Raw genomic sequence first — 21395 nt, forward strand, 5'->3', positions numbered from 1 at the left:
TGAGAATTCAGAAATAAATCCTAACTTTTAAGGGCAATTGATTTTCAGGGCCAAGAGAGTTCAATGGTGGAAAGAATAGTGTTTTCAATAAATGGAATTGGAATAACAGGCTATCCACATGCAAAAGAATGAACTTGACTCCTACACAATACAGAAAAATAACTCGAAATGGATTCTACACCTAAACGTAAGAGCTAAAACTATAAAATTTTTAGAAGACAACACAGAAGTAAACCTTTGTCACCCTTGTCACTGGAGTTAGACAATGATTTCAACAAAAACCCAAGAGATAAGAGAGGAGATTAGCAAGAAGGACATCATCAAAATTAAAAATTTTTGTGCTTTAAATGACACCATGAAGTGAGTAAAATGACAGCCCACGGATTGGCAGAAAATATGTGCAAATCATACATCTGTTAAAAATACTTATATCCAGAATATATTTTAAAAATTCTTACAACTCAATAATAAAAAGACAAATAACTCAATTTAAAAATGGGTAAAGGATCTGAATGGACATTTCTCCAAGAAAGATATACAAATTTCCAATAAGCATGTGAAAAGATGTTCAACATGATTAACCATCAAGGAAATGCAAATTGCCTGTAAATGTAAATTTCCGGGAAAATGTAAGAGAAAAAGGAAAAGAACAAGTGAAATGTTGACAGGGATATGGAGAAATTGGAACCCTCATACATTGCTGGTGGTGTAAAATGGTGCGTCCACTATGGAAAACAATTTGACAGTTCCTCAGAATGTTAAACACAAAGTTAGCACATTACCCAGCAATTCCACTCCTAGGTATATAACCAGTAGAAATGAAAATATATGTTCACACAAAAACATGTACACAAATGTTCATAGCTGCATTATTTATAATAGCCCAAAAGTGGAGATAACACAAAAGTCCATCAGCTGATAAATGAATAAACAAAATGTGGTATATCAATACAACAGAATATTACTCAGCAATAAAAAAGAATGACATACTAATACAAGGTACAACATGCATGAACCTTGAAAACACTGTGCTAAGACAAAGAAGCCAGTCTCAAAAATATACATATTGTATGAGTCCAACTATATGAAATGTGGAGAACTGACAAATATATAGACACGAGAGTAGATTAGTGTGGTGCCTTGGACTGGGGTAAGAGGGACAGGGGAGTGGCGCGTGGCTGCTAATGGGTTCAAGGTTTCTTTTGAGTGATAAAAATGTTCTAAAATTAGATTGTGGTGATGGTTGCACAATTCTGTGAATATACTGAAGACCATCAAATGGTACACATTAAGTGGGTGACTTGTATGGTAAGTTAAATTATATCTCAATAAAGCTGTTAAAATAAAAAGAACACATACAACTCTGAAACCGAACCTTTAGGAACAGAGAGTGGAAATCCATACAGAAAATCAAATACACCAACATGAAGAAAAGGAGGAGGTTGAAGGGGAGGAAGAGGAGAGAAAAGATAAGACAGGATAACATTAGACAAAGATTTACTTGTCACATTCACCTCTCTTACTACAGTGAACTAGCCAGTACTGAATATCTGTGAATGGTAAAACAGCTGAATGACATACAGAAAGTAACAAGTACAAGTTATTTTCATGGGTGATAAGAAGCCAAGCTTAAGAAACAACTAGCTCCCACTTAATTTTTAAATGTTCCTGAAGGAACATAATTAAAAGCAATATAGAAAAGTTATAATCTCCAAAATGATTAAAGACTTTAGCTCCCCAAATGTAAAGAAAAAAAAAGCTATCTTCTTCCTAAACGTTCATTTAAATCAGAAGTTCATTTTACTTGACTTTCTGAACCACTGTTCAGAAGTAACATATGCCCATAGTCTCCCATTCTGAATCACTGGAAAATCAAACGATGGCTTACCGTTTCTAATGTACTGAAGGAAGGCCAGGACTGGTATCCATATTCAGATGCAAATCGAGCTTTTGGGAAAACTTTCCAATTCCAGCAATCGCTGATATAGTCATAAAAATGTACATCACCAAAATGTTTGCTATAAGGGTCCTTAGAGACCCAGCCTTCTGCAATGGTTTCAGCCCCGTTTGTAGGACTGGATACAATATAAGGACGACTCTTGTCTCCCTGAGTTCAGAAATAAAATAATTTAAAGGATAATATTTTCATCAGTAAACGACAGATCATTTACTTCTTTAAAAATACTATCAAGTCCCAGAAATGTCAAGTGGCTGATAGAACAAAAATAGGACCGTTTACCTTTTTCCCGGTTCAACAACCACCAGCACCTCTCTGCTCTTCAGTCCGTAATATCTTTTCCTAATTAACACTTATCTCATCCCTCATAGCAGCTGTTCCTAACCTTTTCAACCATGTTTTGCCTCCTCTCCCATCCATCACGGGCAGTACAGTCTAGTTCAGAGTTTCCCAGCTTTGGCACCATTGACATATTGGGCTGGACTTTGGGGTGCGTATGGGGTGGGGGGGGTCTTAGGAATTATAGTATATTTAGAATCATCTCTGGCCTCTACCTGCTAGATGACAGCACCCCCAACCCCCTAAAACTGTCTACAGACTTTACCAAATGTTCCCTCAGGGCAAAATCACCTCCACTTAAGATCCACAGGTCTAGCAGTTAAGTAACAGAAGCTATTGTGTCAGATGGACCTTAGTTTAAATCACAGATTAGAACCTAATTATTTTTGGACAGATCTAAGCCTCAGTAGTCTTATCTATAAAATGAGAATAATAGCAGTACCTCCTTCATAGAGTTATTGTAAATGGTAAATAACTTGTAAGTGGAACAGATGGCTAAGTGCCCACTGAAACTCATGTGCCCATGTCCATAATACAGAGCCATCCCTGGGAAGGGGCTTCCTAGCCCTCTGCATCTGCATGGAGCCACGTGCCTCACTCTTGTCCTGACTTCCCCCTTTTGTGGGTGAAAGCCTAGGAGACTGTGTAGCTGGGATATAGAAGGAGATCTGTCTGTCAATCAGGAGCAGTCACTTTATAGTGTTAGTGAGTAAGAAATAAGATTTTATTATGTAAACCACAGAAATACTGTGGTTGTTTGTCACAGCAACTAGCATGTAAGTACTTCATTCACTCGGTGCCTAGCACACACGTAGAAGTCACAATGTTGTGGTATTATCATCTCAACAGATGAGCTCACTTCCTATTTCACTGAGAAGATTCATTCACTTAGTAGGTTTTGTCAAGTGCTTACTGTGTCTCAGGCATTTTTCAGCCCTGCAAAGAGACAGAGAGCGAATGTGTGACTTTATCAAATACTCATACATCAAGTCTCTCTTAGGCGTTTACTATGTGCCAGGCAGGCAGTTCCTTCTACGTACTGGAGGTTCAGCAGGGAACAGAGACATGGTGACTGACCATGATCCATATTTTTTTTCTTGTTTCTCTTCTGTCACAGAAAAAAAAAAAAAAACATCCTTACTCCTTTCCTTTGCCAGCCTGTCTTCTGGTCGTCTTTCTCTTTCACTTTGGTGCTACAGCCAATAAATTATCCTCCACTCTTTTAAAAGAAATCTCTCTCCACTTGTCTTTTCCCTCAGCTTCCTTAGGACTTCCTTCATCCTGATAAAAAGTTCCCTTGATCTTGTAATCTATCAGATTTATTTACCACCCACTCATTCCTCAGCCCCTGGTATTTGATTATTGATCATCCCACTCCACTGAATTTTTTCCAAAAACTTCCCAATGACTAATACTTTCCAAAGACAGCAATTCTTTCAATCCCCTCTATTCCCTCTCTGGTGTGCAATAAATGACCCTATTTATCACCAGTTATTTCCGAAGCTCTCTGCACCCTTGACTGCTTGTTCACTACTCTTTCACATTGTAGTTTCCCCCAACCTTTCTGATTCTTCCTTCTCCAGCTACTCTCTCCACTCTCAGATGGAGACTGCTCAGCTCTCCTTGTTCTACGCCCTCTAGCACGACTTCCCCTCCCACCAGTGTTCTGATTACTCCCAGCCCACGCCCCCGCACTTGCATTCCCAACAATCAGTGCCACATTTCCACCTCTGTTGTTCTGCCAACATCTCCTATCCAACCTTTCAAAGCAGAATTCCTTATTTACTCATCCCAAATTTATTTGACTGTGATTCCTGCCTCGATTCATGGTACCCAAGTAGGAGTCATCTTCAGTTTCTCCCTTTCTCTCTCTCACCTTCCACATTCAGTCACTCTCGATAGTGCCAACTCTATATTCAAATAATTTTTTCCCATCACTCCATTTTCAGTACCACCCCAGGACTCCACTACCTATGACCTCTATGACCTTGAGCACTTAATCTCTCTAACCCCACAATGTTATCATTTCTAAAATAAAGTCAGTATCACCTACATTCCAGGGCAGCCCTAAAAATTAAATAAATAAATAATACGAAGCACCTGTATCATTATCATATTAACGTATGATAATAATATTAATATAATTATAATTAATAAATTAATGCCTTGCATGTAATAGACTCAATAACTTGGAGTTCTCCACTATTATAACTGGTTTCCTTGCCTAGAATGTCTCACTTCCCTAATTCTTTGCTAGTAAAGGAAGCTTCCAGAAACCTGGATCAGATAAAGTTCCTCCCCTCCCCCAAAATCTCTACAAGCTTCCTGCTGTCTGCTGAATAAAGCCTCACTCCATAACATGATTCAAAGCCCTTCTATGATCTGCTTCCAAACAGTCATTTTGCTTTCTATCTTTGACTCTCCCCCACCAATCCAGGAGTCCTTTGCTTTCAGGTACTGGGCACTGCTTGCTGCTCCCTATACATACCTCACATACTTCCACATCGTTTTATCTTTACTCCCGTTGTTTTCATGGCCTAAAATATCTGCTGGACAATCCTTTGCCTCAAAATTCTACTTCACCCTTAAGGCTTAGTTTGAGTGTCATCTTTTACTTAAAAGCCTTCTCAGGTTCTTCCAGTTAAAATTAATGGGGGCTGGCCAGGTAGCTCAGTTGGTTAGAGCACAGTGTTGTAACAGCAAGGTCAAGGGCTCAGATCTGCATACCGGTCAGCCACCAAAAAAATTAAATTAAATTAATGATTCTTCCACATAGTTCCCAGCATTTGGGAACTACATCTTTTACAGTGCTTTTTTCACTCTGCCCGGTAGAAGTGGTAATTTTTTCCATGTTTCCCTCTGAGAGCAGACTGTAAGCTCCACAAAGATAAGAGTATTCCCACAGCATCGGGAATGAGGCTTTGCTCTGGGCATATATATTCAGTAGATGTTGGTTGAATTTAAAAACATTCAAGAGCATGGTAAGATTATAGGCAATCCTAAATTTTAAAAATATTCTGTTATAATGGCATTAAAGTAAAATTGGAGGCCAATCAATTGGACTTAATAGATCAAGCCTGATTGATTTCCCTTCATTTCTCCAGATTCTTGAACAATTTGATAAGCTGAGCCAGTCAGTAAAATTACTCTGCCTAAAAATATCCACTCTTAATGATGCATTACAATTTCCTTCTGTTTATGAATAATTATTCTTGAAGCCTGTTTTTTTGTCACATATCTCACAGATGACCTCCTTCTAGGTCATGACCTTAAATGCTTATTTAGACCAAGAGATGCTTAAGATAAGCCAAAAGAATGATCATAAAAAGAAAACGTGAAATGCAATAGGAAATTAATCGTTACAATTAATGTGCAGATGTATCAATTCATGGTGCTTTCCCTTAAGTGCCCATGCTTTGATATAAATAACAACAGTAATGACTACATAGCACTTAATCCTGTACATCTTCAAGGAAATTTGTAAACATCAATTATTGCTCACAACTCATACACAGGTCCCTTGTGAGAAAGGCATCATATTTCCATTTCGAATGAAGTGACACATAGAAACTAATTTTTTTTAAGATCAAGAGTGTAGTGTTAAAATTAGAGATTAAAATGTGTACATATCTAAGACCTACCTTGAATGAAACCAAGGAAGGTGGTGATGACTAGTATTAATTAAAACATCACTACATGCAAAGTCTGTGTCATGTACCGTCCATCCAGTATCTCCTTTAATCCATGTAACAACTCTTGAGAGTTAGTCCCTATTTTTAACCCAATTTTAAAGATGGGAAAATGGAGAGCAAGTAATTTGCCCAAGATTACACAGACAGTAAGTGGCCCAGCCAGGATTTGAGTCATGAGGGCTTAACCACTATGCTATGAAATGAAAATCCTCAGATATCACAATACATTTCTTAAATCCATCAATTACAGAAAAACATATTATAGCAATACTGTTAGTAAAAAGATTATAAAATAAATGTTCTATAAATATTAATTAAAGCTTATATCATCACATTTTGTGAATAGAAAAATTCTTCATGACACATGACTTAGTCTATCAAGTAAGTTATAAATTTGAGCCTATGTTTTTTTCATGAATTCTCATTGAAGTTTCTTCTCCTAAATGGAATAGTGCCATCAACTGGGCATATGTAGATGCTAATATCACATACTATTTAAAAAATACATCTCTTTTCAGATTACTTCAGGAAATACCCAGGAATTTAAAACATCTAATTACAGATATAAAATTGTAAAGACAGCTAGATTATTAAAGCATATGTTAAACACTACAGTTTTTAAAAAGTTATAACTTTTGAAGATACTACTGGGGAAAAAATGCTGCTTCTTTCCTTACAAAAAAGGCCAATTTATATTAATGTATGCCTGTAAAATATGCCTGTTAGACAAATAGTGGTGCAAAGAGAACCACCATAGAGGAAGGGCCCTAAGGTGGAGCTGGGAACTTCTCTCCTCTCCTCTTGCCCCTTAAATCACATACCAACATATTCATACATAACATGTATCAAAATATACTTTAGTAATTATACTTACAGGATTGTACAAGTGGCATATCGATAAATCATCTTATCTAGAGATTCTAAACCTTTGGGGATTTGTGGATGGACTCCAAGGAGCATGTGACAACCTACAATATTGGTGTATGCGTGGAGAGTTCCACAGATAAATTAATCCCCAAAGAAGTCTACAATCCAGAATCCTTTCATATGCTGCAGCATCACAATGCAATACTCTGTATTCAAATGATACTGTTGAAGACTGCCCTAAAAAGGGGCATAAAATATACTATACTGATATTCAAACTTCTCCATTTTAAAAACACGTTATTAAATTCTATTGCATTAAAAATCATTACTTACTGACAAGACGACCTCTCTGATGTTTTTCACGTAGAGGGTCACATAATCATTGATGTAGGTTTGCAGGTCAGTGACATTTATATTATACCAATTCATCATCAGTGCTGCTTCGTTTTCATTATTACCACTCCAGATGATGATAGAGGGATGAAATTTCAGTCTCCTGATCTGAAATTTAAGAAACGTAAAATAATTTTCAGATACTTAACATAGAAAACTCAGAGCTTTAATTATTTATAAAATTACAGCCATTGCATTTCTGCACATAAATTCTTATGTGCATGTGTCAGAAATCTCACTAGAAAATGGACAGTCATGTTAGCTGTGGGAATATATTTGAAGAAACCTGGGAGATTCTTCTTTACTCAATTTTATAAACACCAATAAGACAGGGTTCCCTTTCTCAGTTTTATAAAAACTGAAGAAAATATGAGCCCTTAAAAAAAAGAAATCAACCTCACCATTATCTGAATTGCCACAAAAAGATCCCAAGAAATACAAAAGGCAGGAGACATGACATCACAAGAGTTAGATCTCAAGAGCAAGTTGGAGTTTTGCATGAGGTAAAGCAAACACTGCCACTGAAAGAGGCACTGAGGTTTCTGTGCAGTCTCCACCAAGATCAGAAAACCAGAATGGGAACTAGAGAGGGTTTTAGGAAGCAAGTGAATACTAGAGCACTCTGGAAGCAAAAGACAAACATGGAATACTCTAAAGGAAAACAGGGCAAACAGGAGGATGTCTCCTGAAATTACTATCAATGTCATGTTCTGAGAAAATCAACTAAAGTTAAGCAAGTTACTGAACATGTCTAAATATAGAAGAGGAAATCAGAGAATCTGAGAATCCTGCCAGCCTCAAGACATGAGGCCTGCATGAACTGGCCTCACCTGGGCCGGCCCATCATAAAGACAAAAGGACCCAGCTCTGTTATGCACCGGGCAGACTCAAACACGTCCCTTTCTTCTGACACACCCGGACATGTGCCACAGCAAAGGAGGGCAATTAAATGTCTTTGAGAACAGGGTGAGTCAATGGTCAAGAGGAATTCTTCTGGAACCTGTTTTGGCAATATTGCCTCACTGATATTTATAGCTTCTCTTTCACTGTAATGGAACATAACAGTGAGGGGTCCCCACTGATGCCCTTCCTGTGGGCTCCATCCAGGAAGCTAAAACACTCAAAGGGTGTATCAGAAATATATTTCATTTAAAAAATTATGATCTTGTGTTTTTCTAAACCAGCCTTGTGAACAATATTCCTTTTTTTTTTTTTTTTGCCTTTGTGCATGCCCAGGAAAGTCAGGGCTGCTGCCCACTGTGACCAGCATGGTTATGGTGCTGATGAAAATACAAAAACAAATCCTGAAGAGGCAAAAAGCTTCAGTGACTCAGTGTTACACACACCCTTCAAGGTGACTTAGAGTTCTACGGGAAGCTTTACTTTAAAATTTTAACAAACCCTGCATAAAGTAGTTCTTCAATAATATATAAAAGAATTGAAAGTATATAGATGTTATATTTTTATTATTTGCATGAAAGAAAATTAAAAATACAATTGAAATGCTTGCAACCTGCATAACTACAATTAAGATTTTAAAAGTTATTCATCCATCCATCCATCCATCCCTCCACCCACTCAGCAAACAATCCAGCCAGGGAGTGGGGAACCGGTGTGATGTGTTCACAAAGGCAAAGTTTGGATAAGTCTAATCTAGACTTGCAGATATAGGATGGTTTTTCCCAGAGGAAGTTATGCTCAAGGTAGGAGGGGTGAGGGGAGAATGAGTGAGGTGGTCCACAGGGAGGTTGATGGGGACAGACAGCAAGAGGAAGATGGCGCTTGAGGAGGCTGGAGACACAGGCAGGAACAGGATCCCTCACAGGAGGATCTTCAGCTTCATCCTGTGGGTAACCAGAAGCCTCTGGAGGGCTTTTAGCGAGGGAAGGATTCAATTTGAACTTTTAAATCTTTTATTTTAAAAAGAAACACGGATACAAAAAAATAAATTATGACATAGTGAATTATAATAAGGCAATTATAACCACCACCCAGATCAAGAAAGAGAACTTTTCAGCCACTCCAGAAGCCCTCCATGTCTCTTCCAATCACAGCCCCTTCCTCCTTCCAAAAGTAACCACTATCTTGAGTATTAACAGCAATCGCTTCCTTTATGCATTTCTCTATTGTTTTTCACACAAATATACATCTGCAGACACTATATTATGAACTCCAGATTTTAACATACTTGATGGATTTCAATCCATCGGCACTCCTGTCCTTACTGAATCTCAAACTGTCCCACTTTTGGTTGGTCAGAGTCTCTCCAAAGTCCTTCCTTGTTGTATATAGGTGGAGATATTCCAGGAGCAAGGTGCCGAGCAGGAGTGTGGTATGACTCAAAGCATGTCAGCGGAAGATGATTTGGCAGCTCTGTTGAGTGTGAGCTCATGTTGAGAGACCAGTGCTAGGGAAGTCAATTAAAAAACAAATGCAATGGTCGAGGGGACAGAAAATGAGGATCTGAACTAGTGTAATAAGTATAGGGATGAGAAGATAAATACAAATACAAGTAACATTGGTATCAAAAAATTGGGTGGGCTTTAAAACTAGTTGGATGCGGGTGGTAAGAAAAAAGAAAGTATCAAAGATGACTCTCAGGTTTCTAGCCAAAATGAAAAGTCATGGAAGAGTGCATTTGGTTGAAAGCTAGTGGACTGACTTGTAAGACATGCCAAGGTAGTGGTGCCGGTGGAACAGCTGATATTATTCTGTATTTCTTCTATACTGTACTTATTTACATATATTATCCCATTTAATCTTCAAAACAGTTTTGTGAGAAGAGTAAAATCATACCAGTTTTATAGATAGAGAGATTGAAGCTAAAGAGGTAAAGTAACCTGCCTAAGGTGACAGACTCACCATTCAAGAAGAAATCAAAATATTTCTTCTTATATATCACCATTACAAAAAAAACCTAGCAGATAATTGGACATGAGAAACTGAAATCAGAGAGTCAGAAATAATCCACATAGTGGCTTTATCTAAAATTATGGAGAAAATGAATTTCTTCCCTTCTTTGACATACTGCAGAACACTGTGAAATCCACTCAATATGTCTGCATGGTCTTGCAAACTCTAGTGATCATTTCTAATGGATACCAATGAATCACTCCAATGACTGCTTCAGTAGTATTTTGCTCACATATGATACATTCACAAATTAGTTTCTAAGCTGTATTTTGGGAGTACATCATGATTCAGAATTTTCTTGTATTGTGAATGTCACTCTGATTCTACATGGAAATTCATGCCTTACACTTAAGATCTGGGGTAAAGGTAATGTAATGCAACCTGTGTTTCGAAGCACAATCACCCCCTAAACAGACCTCGCTACAAAAATAATTATATTCAGCACAAGGCTGATAGACCTCAGATATGTGGCTGAAATTATCAGTTGATGATATTATAATAAACACCATTACCATTTAAATAAAAAGATATTCCAGGTCTGTCCCAAATCTGGAATCAGCTATTTCTCTAAGACTTTCTCCTAAAGGGAAAGATCATTTCAGTATAAGGACATGCAATACTACTAGGTTGGGCATTGTTTATAGGCCTTTTCAGTAGACAGAGATAACATATAATCACTTCCTTGCATTTATATATCTATAAATATAAATGTGTATATGTGAAATGCAAAAGAAATCAAGAGTTAAGAATCACTTTAAATTTTTGTCCCAAGCAATTCAAAGAGTGACATTGACATTTGCTGAGGTGGGGAAAACTGCAGGAGAAGCAAGATTAGGGGAGGTCTTATACATTTGTGTTACTTTTGAGATGCCTATTAAACCTCCAAGCAGAGGCACCAGGTAGGCAGCTGGATATAATAACACAGAATTTGGCAGAGAAGTCAGGACTGGGGATAAATCTGGGAGTTGTCAGCAAGTGGGTGTTGTTAAAGCCATGACATTGGGGGGAATCATCTAGGGAGTCAATTACCTGACTGTGTAATTTTTCATGGGGCTTAACAGAGAATTACAAAAAGAAATGGGAGATTTTTAAAAAGGCAAAACTGAAATGTGTGCGTTTTCTTTCCTCTTGGAATGGTGATAACGTACCTGGTAAGCAACTTCCGCTCTCACTGAATCCATAAATCCCTGATCAGTTGGATAAAAGGCACAGGCAAACATAAAATCCTGCCATACCTATCAAATCAAATAAAAGGCAATAAAGCACTTGCGTAAGTTTTACAGAAAGAAAATCTTCATTCTGAACTTTGGGGATTATCTTTCACAAAAATAAAAAAATCAAGTTAGCTTGATGAGTGTGATCGTTTGAGCACCACTGTGCATGAAGGCACTGAGGAAAGGTACTCACAGACCTCAGAACTTTCCAGAACTGCACAAAACTGTACAGAAACCTGAGAAGAGAAAATGTTAGTTAGGTAGAAAAAAAGAGAACAAAGGAGAATTCAAAAAGGATATAGTGAGTGTGTTGAGGGGGGATGAAGTGAAGCTTTCCCCCAGCCCTTTCTCATTCCTAATTCATTCTAACTTTCACCACGCATTTGGTATTGAGAGATGCACCTGACTGTCAAGAAGCATACTTTATTTATAAAGTAATTAACTTTTTATGACCAAAAGGATTACTACATGCACATTTTAGTAATGAAACCATGGGAGTCTCTTCCTAGGGAGGCTGTGCGATGCAGTGGTGACAAGCACAGCCCTGGAAGCAGCCTGTCTGAGTAAAAATCTTGATTCCAGCACATGGAAGCTGTGTGAGTTTGGGCAAGGTGCTTAACCTCTCCACGTGTCAGTTTCCTTATCTGCAAATGGGGACAGAGAACAATGGTAACTACCTCATTGGATGGGCATGAAGACAAAACAAAATAATATATGCAGAGTACTTAGAACAATGCCTAGTACTCCACGAATATTACAGAATATTGTCATCATTATCATAATCGTCAGCATTATCATCATTATAATTCCTACTCTTCTGTGGCACTCTTTAAATTTTAGAACTGTAAATTCTTTGAGAACTAAAGAATACATTTCCTTTGCTTAATCCTCACCATGATAAAACATGTTGAGAGTATTTCATAACAATATTAAGCACACCTTTTCTTTACTTAATTTTATTCTTTTTCTTCTATCTAGGTTTTGTCAGAGCTCCTTAAATTTTTAAAATATTTTGTTTTCTTTTTTATGTATACCTACATATCACAAAGAAAACTGCCAAGAAAATGTAGATGGATGTATACTAGATATAACCAATATACAGAATGTCTTATCATTTTTATATAATTAAATAATTATGGTATTTGCTATCAACTGAAGCTCTGGGTTGACAAGATGCCATTTATTCCTTTAGCAAAAAGTGGAACATCATTCCAGCTCTGAAAAAAGAAGTAAGGAGCAATATAAGCCACTTGGAAAATATCACCCTCTCAGAACACTGGAGGTCAAACTGAGGACATAGTAACTTATTAATACATAAAATGCTACCAGCTACTCACCATTATTCCTAGTTCATCACAGAGTTCATAGAATTCATCCTGCTCATAAATTCCTCCTCCCCAAACCCGGAGAGTATTCATGTTAGCATCCACAGCAGACTGCAAAAGGAGCCGTAACCTACAGAAGAAATTTTAAAAACAAATGCTAATTTGGAAGTTTTTGAATATTAAAAAAAAAGATTTAAAGGTTCTGGTCAAGATGGCAGAACAGACAGTCCCCAGCATCACTCTCTCCCACAAATCAACAAATGTACAACTATAAAAATGTAACATCAGCCAAGCTGGAGCCACTGGAGCTCAAGGGAAGAGGAGGAGAGATCTACAGAGTTCATGAAGGTGGGAGAAGCCATGATGAAAGAAAGAAAAACTGCACTGACCATTTTGAGCCACAGCCATTTTAATGCTGGAGCTGCTGAGCACATGGAGCAGGAGCCAGCAGAAGCTGGCAGAAACTGTAGCTGTGCCCTTCCGATGGAGTTGTTTGGAGGTGGCAGGAGAGAAGAGGGCCTTGGCGGCCCCCAGGACAGCAAGACCACTAACAGGGTTCTCAGGGACCCACATAGGAGCAAGGAGCCAGAACAGCTGAAAAGGGGGAGCTATTCAGAGGCCAGTGAGCCATCTCAAAGACTGGCACAGGGCCCGTCCCATGGGAAGTGTTTGGAGCACGGGTGGTGGGGGAGACAGGCCCACTGGGAGAACACTGGGGCACAGCAAGGACAGCAGATCTGCCCCCCAATCAGCAAAGGACTATTCAGAGGAGACTGGTTGGGAATGCAGAATTGCATGGGGTGGAATTTGATGAAAAAACTCAGGCCCAGATCAGAGTTTCTACAAAACTCAGGTGCACAGAGTCTCTGGAGAGCTGGAAGTACCTATAAGGTCAACCATTAAATCCTGAGCTGCACAAAAAGGCTTCCCTAGGGAAACAGCAGCAAAGCAGCAATTTAGCTCAACCACACAGCACAAGTACTGGTTCCCACAGGAAGTTCCCCCATGTTAGAAGAAAGCAAAAGACAAAAAATTAGTTCCAGCCCAGGCACACCACCAGCACCTTGGGGCCCACCAAGTGACATGAGGTATGGAGCTGGGGACAGGACCCCGGCCCACAACCACTCTCACCACCAGTGCCTCGGGGCCCTCCCAGGAACCCAAGGCTTGGAGCCGGTGACTGGACTTCCTTCCCACAACCAGGCACCATGCCAGCACCTCAGGGCCCACCTAGGAACCTAAGGCATGGAGAATGGGACCGGATCCCCCTCCCACAACCAGGTACACCATGTCAGCGCCTCAGGGCCTGCCCGGGGGCCTGGGGCATGCAGAGGGGACCAGACACTCCTCCCACAACCAGGCACATTGTGCCAGCACTTCAGGGCCCATCTGGGGACCCAAGGCAGGGAGAAGGGGACTGGACCCCCCTCCCACGTCCAGGCACACCACCAGCACCAAGGAGCATGCCAAAAATATCACCTCCATGTGGGTGGCCCACCACAGCCACCACAATAACCATGGCTGCCGCGAAAGCGGGTAGACACCACCACCACCATGCAGACAATCTGCTAGCCACTGGAGTGCACTGACGCAAGGAAAGTCACCAGCAGAGATAAAGAAAAGAAGAGGATGTCTCTCTCCGCAAAGCCCATTCCAGAGTGACAGAAGAAGCATCTGCTCTGTGACGACATTGGGGGACCTGATCACACCTCTTAGCATTGGACAGATCGTCTAGGCAAAAAATCACCAGAGTAGCCATTATTTTTTCAGAAGGAGAGAAGAAATCTAGGGTAATTAGAGGAGGGAGGGGGAGGAGAGGGGGATGGGGAGAGATTGGACAAGGGGCATAAAGAATAATTACAATTTGTAACAATGTATATGCTAGTAATATTGATTTGATCACCATATCTCAATGTTGAACCCCAAAAATATGTATAATCAATTTCGATTCAATAAAATTTTTTTTTAAATAAAAATTAAAAAGATTTAAAAAACACATTATGGTAGATAAACACATTTCTAAACTCTGTTGGAAAAACATACTTTAAAATTATGATGGTTTGGATATAATGCTAATTAAAGAAAGTGAGATAAAAATATGTACACATAACTATAACCACATAAAATAAATAAACATAGAAAAATTACAGTTGATATCTTTCCTCTGCTTTCTAAATGTTCAGTAATGTTGTTATACTATTTTTAAAACTAAATTTTTGTTTTATATTTATTACTATAGAAAAATACAGTTATAAACCTTGGGAAGTATGGCCTAATTTTATATACCATTTCAGAGTATAAAACAAAAATCAAAGTTTGAATTAGTACTACTTCACCCTTATCTCCTTTTTTACAATTCTTCCAGCCCAGTACTTCTTTCTCAGTAAATTTCCTTTCTACTTTTTTCCAATTCCTAGTCACATTCCTTGGGAAAATCTAGAACTTCAGGGCCAGTTTGAGAGCACGCAGCTTCCCTCCATCCCCAGAACACTGCCCAGGAATGAACTAGGAAGCCAGGCCACCACGGGTCAGGACCACAGCCCTGTGCTCTCAGCAAAGGCGCCAGGGGCAGGCACACCGTTTGGCCCAGCTGTGCTCACCAGCTGCAGCCCAACCAGCCAGAAGGGGAGAGGAGGGTTGAAAAAGGAAAAGAAAAGGATCCTGTGTCTGTGTCTGGAGAAGACTCTCTTTTTCTCCTGAAGTCTAAAATAATGTACACATTTTAAAGTAAAAGGAAATTACTACAACGATTGGCAGAATTAAGAGTTTAGTTACTAACCACATCTACGTTCTAAACATCAAATAATATACAGTAGTCCTCCCTTATCCTAGGTTTCACTTTCCATGGTTTCAGTTACCTGTAAATATTAAACGGAAAATTCCAGAAATAACAATTCGTAAGTTTTAAATTGCTCGTCATTCTGAGTAGCATGATGAAATCTCACACCACCCCACTCCATCCCTCCCGGGAGGTGAATCATCCCTCTGTCCAGCGTGGAGTCACTGTCTATACTTCCTGCCTGTTAGTCACTCAGTAGCCGTCTCAGTTATCAGATCGGCTTTTGTGGGACTGCAGTGCCTGTGTTCAAATAACCCTTATTTTACTTAATAATGGCCCCAAAGTGCAAGAGTAATGATGTTGGCATATTGTTATAATCATTCTATTTTATTATTAGTTATTGTTATTAATCTTTTACTGTGCCTAACATAAATAAACTTCATCATAGCATGTACGTATAGGAAAACATAGTATATATAGGGTTCGGTACTATCCACTGCTCAGGCATTCAGTGGGGCTCTTGGAACATAACAACAATAAGGGGGACTACTGTATACTGTACTACAATGTATACTTACACATTTATAAATAAGTTAAAATGTTATTTAACTTAAATAATAAATAAGTTAAAATGTGTTTATCTTCACATTTGTTTTCACTATCACAAGCAGTAGTTTATACACTCAATTAGGAAATATCATTTTCTTCTAAAGCTCTATTTTCAAAGCCTCAGAAATACATTTTTAATTTTTTTCTATATCTAGAGTTTTTAAATTTTTATTTTGCTTTTAAATAAGTTTTATTGTTTGTATTTAAGGTATACAACATGATGTTATGAGATACATATAGACAGTAAAAAGTCATTATGGTGAAGCAAATTAACGTATCTATCATCTCACAGTTACCCTTCTGTTTTTGTTTTTCTGGCAAGAACAGCTAAAATCTATTCATTTAACATGAATCCCATAGACAAGTTTACTTCAAAAAATTCATGGAAAAATAGAATTGATATACAAATCTTTCCATGAACTTTTTGAAGACCCCTGGTACAGTACAATTTTATTAACTTTACTCCCCATGTTGTACATTAAAGCTCTAGACCTGTTTATCCTACCAACCTGCTACTTTTATATTCTCTGACCTACATTTTCCCATTTCCTCCCTCCACCCTAAGATTTTTTTTAGTTCTTTTGTTAAGGTAAAAGAATATGCAAATATCTTAGCAAAGGTAAATATGGCTTCCCATCTATTAAAACCATGCTCAAAAATATTTAAGGTATTATTTAAAAACTTTAAAAAGCTGAATTCAATAATCTTTTTTTTTCCATGACTGTCCAAAATGTGAATTAGTCCTTTTCTTGTTTCTCCAGAGTAAATATATAATAGCTTTCTAAAAATTGGATGGCTTCAGCGGTCTCAAATAGTTTAGCTATGAGACTGTCTATAGGAGACAGGGAAGATGGCAGACGAGATGTGCCCAATGCACAATCCTCTCACAGATAGGGACCAGAACAAGGAAAGGACAGCTAAGTACAGGGGAGAGCATCAGTGGAGAACATGAGAGGGCAGTGGGAGCCTGGTGAGGAGCATGAAAACCAAACAGGCTGGTGTAGAGGCTGGTATAGAGGAGAAAGAGGCATGCAGCTTCAGCTGCTACCGTGGATCCCAAAACAGGATCAGCCAGAAGGAATTCTCCCTTGCAGTGGAAAGAATCTGCTTGGCCATGAGCACTTCCCAGCAGTAACCCTCCACCTTCTCTCACCCCAGCCTGCCCCCCCCCCCACTGCTGCAGTTACCTGTACCAATGTCTAGTCATGGGTCCATGGCCCTTCTCCCCTGACAGGAGTTCATCCTGCACAGTGCACCCCACTGCATGACCCATGTTGCCTCTGTGGTCCTGGGCACCTGTGCAGCTCCAGCCTCCCAGCTGCCTGTGTGGACGTGTGGACACATGACCCCAACTGCCTACATGGGTCCAGATATCAAGCTGCCTGTGGTCCCAGCCTCCCTAGCCACCTCACGTGGGCCCAGCCATCCAGCTTCCCCAGCTATCTACATGGTCTCCACCCACCTGAGTGGGTCCAGCCACACATGCAATCCCAGCCACAGACATAGTTGCTGGCATCACCTGTAAATACTGAGTCTACCCACAACTACTGAACTACCCAGAACAACTGAGTTTACCCAGAACCAAAGCTAAAACACCTTACCCAATGGGCAATATATAGCAAATCTACAGGAGGAAGTCTCTCTTCTCAAAAGCCACCCCAGAGTAACAGAGGAAGCAACCATTCCACCAGATGACTAAGCATCAACATAGGGATGCTAGAAATATGAAAACAAAGAAAATGTGACACTCCAAAAAGAATATTATAATTCTCAAATACCAGACCACACACAACAGGAAACCCTTGCTATGTCTGAAAGGGAATTCTGAGTAACAATCTTAAAGAAATTTAGTGAGATACAAGAACACTGAGTTAGACAACATAATGAAATGAGAAAATCAAGCCAGGACATGAAGGAGAAAATTTACGAAGAAATAACTATCAAAAAAGAATGCAGCAGAACTCAGGGAACTAAAAGACTCATTCATTGAAATAAAAGCTACTATTGACAGCATAATTAGCAGGCTAAAGCAAGCAGAAGAAAGAATTTCTAATCTTGGAGACAGTCTTGTCAGAATAACTCAAGCAGACAAAAAAAACCCCAATATTTTAAAAATATGAAGAAAATCTAAGAGAGACCTATCTAGCAGACCACCTTAAGCACACAAATATCCAAATTATGGGTGTCATAGAATGGAAGGAGAAAGGAAAAAGCATTGAAAATATATTCAGTTAAATAATAGCAGAAAACTTCCCAGGTTCTGGTAGAGATACAGATTTCCAGACCCAAGAGGCTCAAAGATGCCCTAATAGATTCAATCCAAAAAGGTCCTCTCTGAGACACATTTTACTCAAACTGTCAAAACACAAAGACAAAGAGAAAATCTCAAAAACAGCAAGAGAAAAGCATCAAGTCACCTATAAAGGAGTCCCCATCAGACTAACAGCAGACTTCTCAGAAGAAACCCTACAGGCCAGAAGAGAATGGGATGATGTATTCAAAGTACTAAAGGAAGAAAACTGCCAGCCAAGAATACTATACCTGGCAAAGCTATCCTTCAGAAATGAAGGGAAAATAGTGTATTTCCCAGACAAATAAAGAGTTCACCACCACATAACCAGATCTACAAGGAATCCTTATGGGAGTCCTGCACCTGGAACCCCCAAAATGATAATCACCACCATGACTACATGAAAAAGAACAAATACCACTGGTATGGCAGATATGCATATGAGAGAAATAAACCATACCATAACACCTCAAAAAGCCAGCAAATGCCAAAGACAAGCAACAAAAGGGAAAGAGAGGAACAAAATATATATAAATTGACCATAAGAAAAGCAATTAAATGTCAGGAGTAAGGCAATACGTTTCAATAACAACCCTAAATGGAAATGGATTAAGTCCCCCACTCAAAAGACATAGACTGATTGATTGGATTAAAAAAAATAGACCCAACTATATACTATTTACAAGAGATTCACCTCACCTGTAAAGACACACACAGACTAAAAGGGAAGAGATGGAAAAAGATATATCACACAAACGGAAACCAAAAATGAGCAGGAGTAGCTATTCGTACATTGAATAAAATAGATTTTAAACCAAAAACCATAAAAAGAGACAAAGAAAGCCATTATATAATGATAAAGGAATCTATCCAGCCAGAAGATATAACAATCATAAAAATATAAGCACCAAACACCAGAGCACCAAGATACATAAAGCAAACACTATTAGGCCTAAAGAAAGAGAGTAGACCCAATATGATAACAGTTGAGGACTTGAAGAGATCTCAACATTGGATAGATCATCCAAGCAACAAATCAACAGAAACACAGTATTTAAACTACAATAGACCTAGTGGACTTGGCATATACCTATAGAACTTATCATCAAAGAACTGCAGAATATACATTCTTCTCATCAGCACATGGAACATTCTCCAGGATAGGCCACATGTTAGGTCATAAATCAAGTCTCGACAAGTTTTAAAACACTGAAATCATTTCAAGTATCTCTTCAGACCACAACAGATCAAAACTAAAAATCAATAACAAGTGAAACTTTGGAAACTATACAAATACATGGAAATTAAACAACATGCTCCTATTTGACCAATGGGTCCAAGAAGAAATTAAACAGGAAATCAAAACATTTCTTGAAGCTAATGAAAATAAAGACACATCATACCAAAACCCATGGGATATAGCAAAAGCAGTACTAAGAGGGAAGTTTACTGCAATAAATGGTTACATCAGAAGAATAGAAAGATTTCAAATAAACAACCTAACACTACATCTCAAAGAACTAAAAAACAAGAATAATCCAATCCCAAAATTAGTAGACAGAAAGAAATAATTATGATCAGAGCAGAACTAAGGAAATAGAGACCCAAAAATGATACAAAAGATCAATAAAAGAAAAAGTTGGTTTTTTGAGAAGATAAACAAAATAGACAAAACATTAGCTAGGCTAAATAAAAAAATAAAAAAGAAGACCCTAATAACAAAAATCATAAATGAAAAAGGAGACATTACAACTGATACCACAGATATATGAAGAATCATTGGAGACTATTATAAACAACTATACGCCAACAAGTTTGAAAACCTGGAGGAAATGGATAAATTTGTGGACACATACAAACTACCAAGACTGAACCAAGAAGACATAGAAAACCTGAAAGACCAATAATAAGCAGTGAGACTGAAGCAGTAATCAGCAGCCTCCCAACAAAGAAAAGCCCAGGACCAAATGGCTTTACTGCTAAATTCTACCAACCATTTAAAGGGGCATTAATAGCAATTCTCTTCAAACTATTCCAAAAAATGGAAACACAGGCCATTCTCCCAAATTCATTCTATGAGGTCAATATCATCCTAATATCAAAACCAGACAAAGAAAAGAAGAAAAAAAAAAAATCAAGCAAAGATAAAACAAAACAAGAAAACTATGGGCCAATATCTTAATATCTTTGATGAACACAGGCACAAAGATCCTCAACAAAACATCAGCAAACAGAATACAGAAACACATCAAGAAAATTATACACCATGATCAAGTGAGATTCACGCCAGGAGTCAAGGATGGCTCAACATACCCAAGTCAATAAAGGTGATACACCACCTCAAGAAAATCAAGGACAAAAACCATATGATTATCTCAAAAGACACAGAAAAAGCATTTGACAAAATTCAGCAATCCTTCATGATACAGACTCTCATCAAATTAAGTATAGAAGGAAAATACCTCAACACCATAAAAGCCATAAATGACAAACCCACTACCAATATCATCCTGAATGGGGAAACACTGAAAGCTTAAGAACAGGAACAAGAAAAGGATGCTCTGACCACTCCTATTTAACATAGTATTGGAAATGCTAGATAGAGCAATCAGGCAAGAGAAAGAAATAAAGGGCATCTAGATTGGAAAAGAGGAAGTCAAGCTGTCCCTGTTTACAGATGACATGATCCTATATATAGAAAAACCTAAAGACTCTACCAAAAAACTCTTTGAGCTGATAAACAATTTCAGTACAATTGCAGGATACAAAATCAACATGCAAAATTCAGTAGTGTTTTTATACTCCAATAATAAACTAGCAGAAAAAGAAATCAAGAAAGTAAGCCCATTTACAATAGTGACCAAAAAAATAAAATATCTGGGAATCAGTTTAAGAGGTGAAAATTCTCTACAATGAGGACTAAAATCACTGTTGAAAGAAATTAAAGAGGTCACAAAAAGATTGAAAGACATACCATGCTCTTGGATTGGAAGAATTAACACTGCAAAAATGTCCAT

At 38.4% G+C, this 21395-nt stretch overlaps 1 protein-coding gene across 2 annotated transcripts in view; it reads right to left on the reverse strand.

Moving 5' to 3' along the window:
• The window catches only part of MANBA (mannosidase beta), a 98466-nt gene that overhangs the window by 22290 nt on the left and 54781 nt on the right, over window positions 1-21395 (reverse strand). The window contains exons 9-13 of one of the 2 annotated variants that reach the window (XM_063108249.1): window positions 12713-12830; window positions 11996-12019; window positions 11310-11396; window positions 7189-7356; window positions 1889-2107 (exon numbers count right to left, since the gene is read on the reverse strand). In XM_063108249.1, the coding sequence (XP_062964319.1) occupies window positions 1889-2107; window positions 7189-7356; window positions 11310-11396; window positions 11996-12019; window positions 12713-12830 (616 nt within the window). The remainder of the gene's footprint in view (window positions 1-1888; window positions 2108-7188; window positions 7357-11309; window positions 11397-11995; window positions 12020-12712; window positions 12831-21395) is intronic. The other variant, XM_063108250.1, reaches the window with a different exon arrangement.

Source organism: Cynocephalus volans, chromosome 9, assembly GCF_027409185.1.
Source record: "Cynocephalus volans isolate mCynVol1 chromosome 9, mCynVol1.pri, whole genome shotgun sequence".
In the NCBI taxonomy this organism is placed as follows: domain Eukaryota; kingdom Metazoa; phylum Chordata; class Mammalia; order Dermoptera; family Cynocephalidae; genus Cynocephalus; species Cynocephalus volans.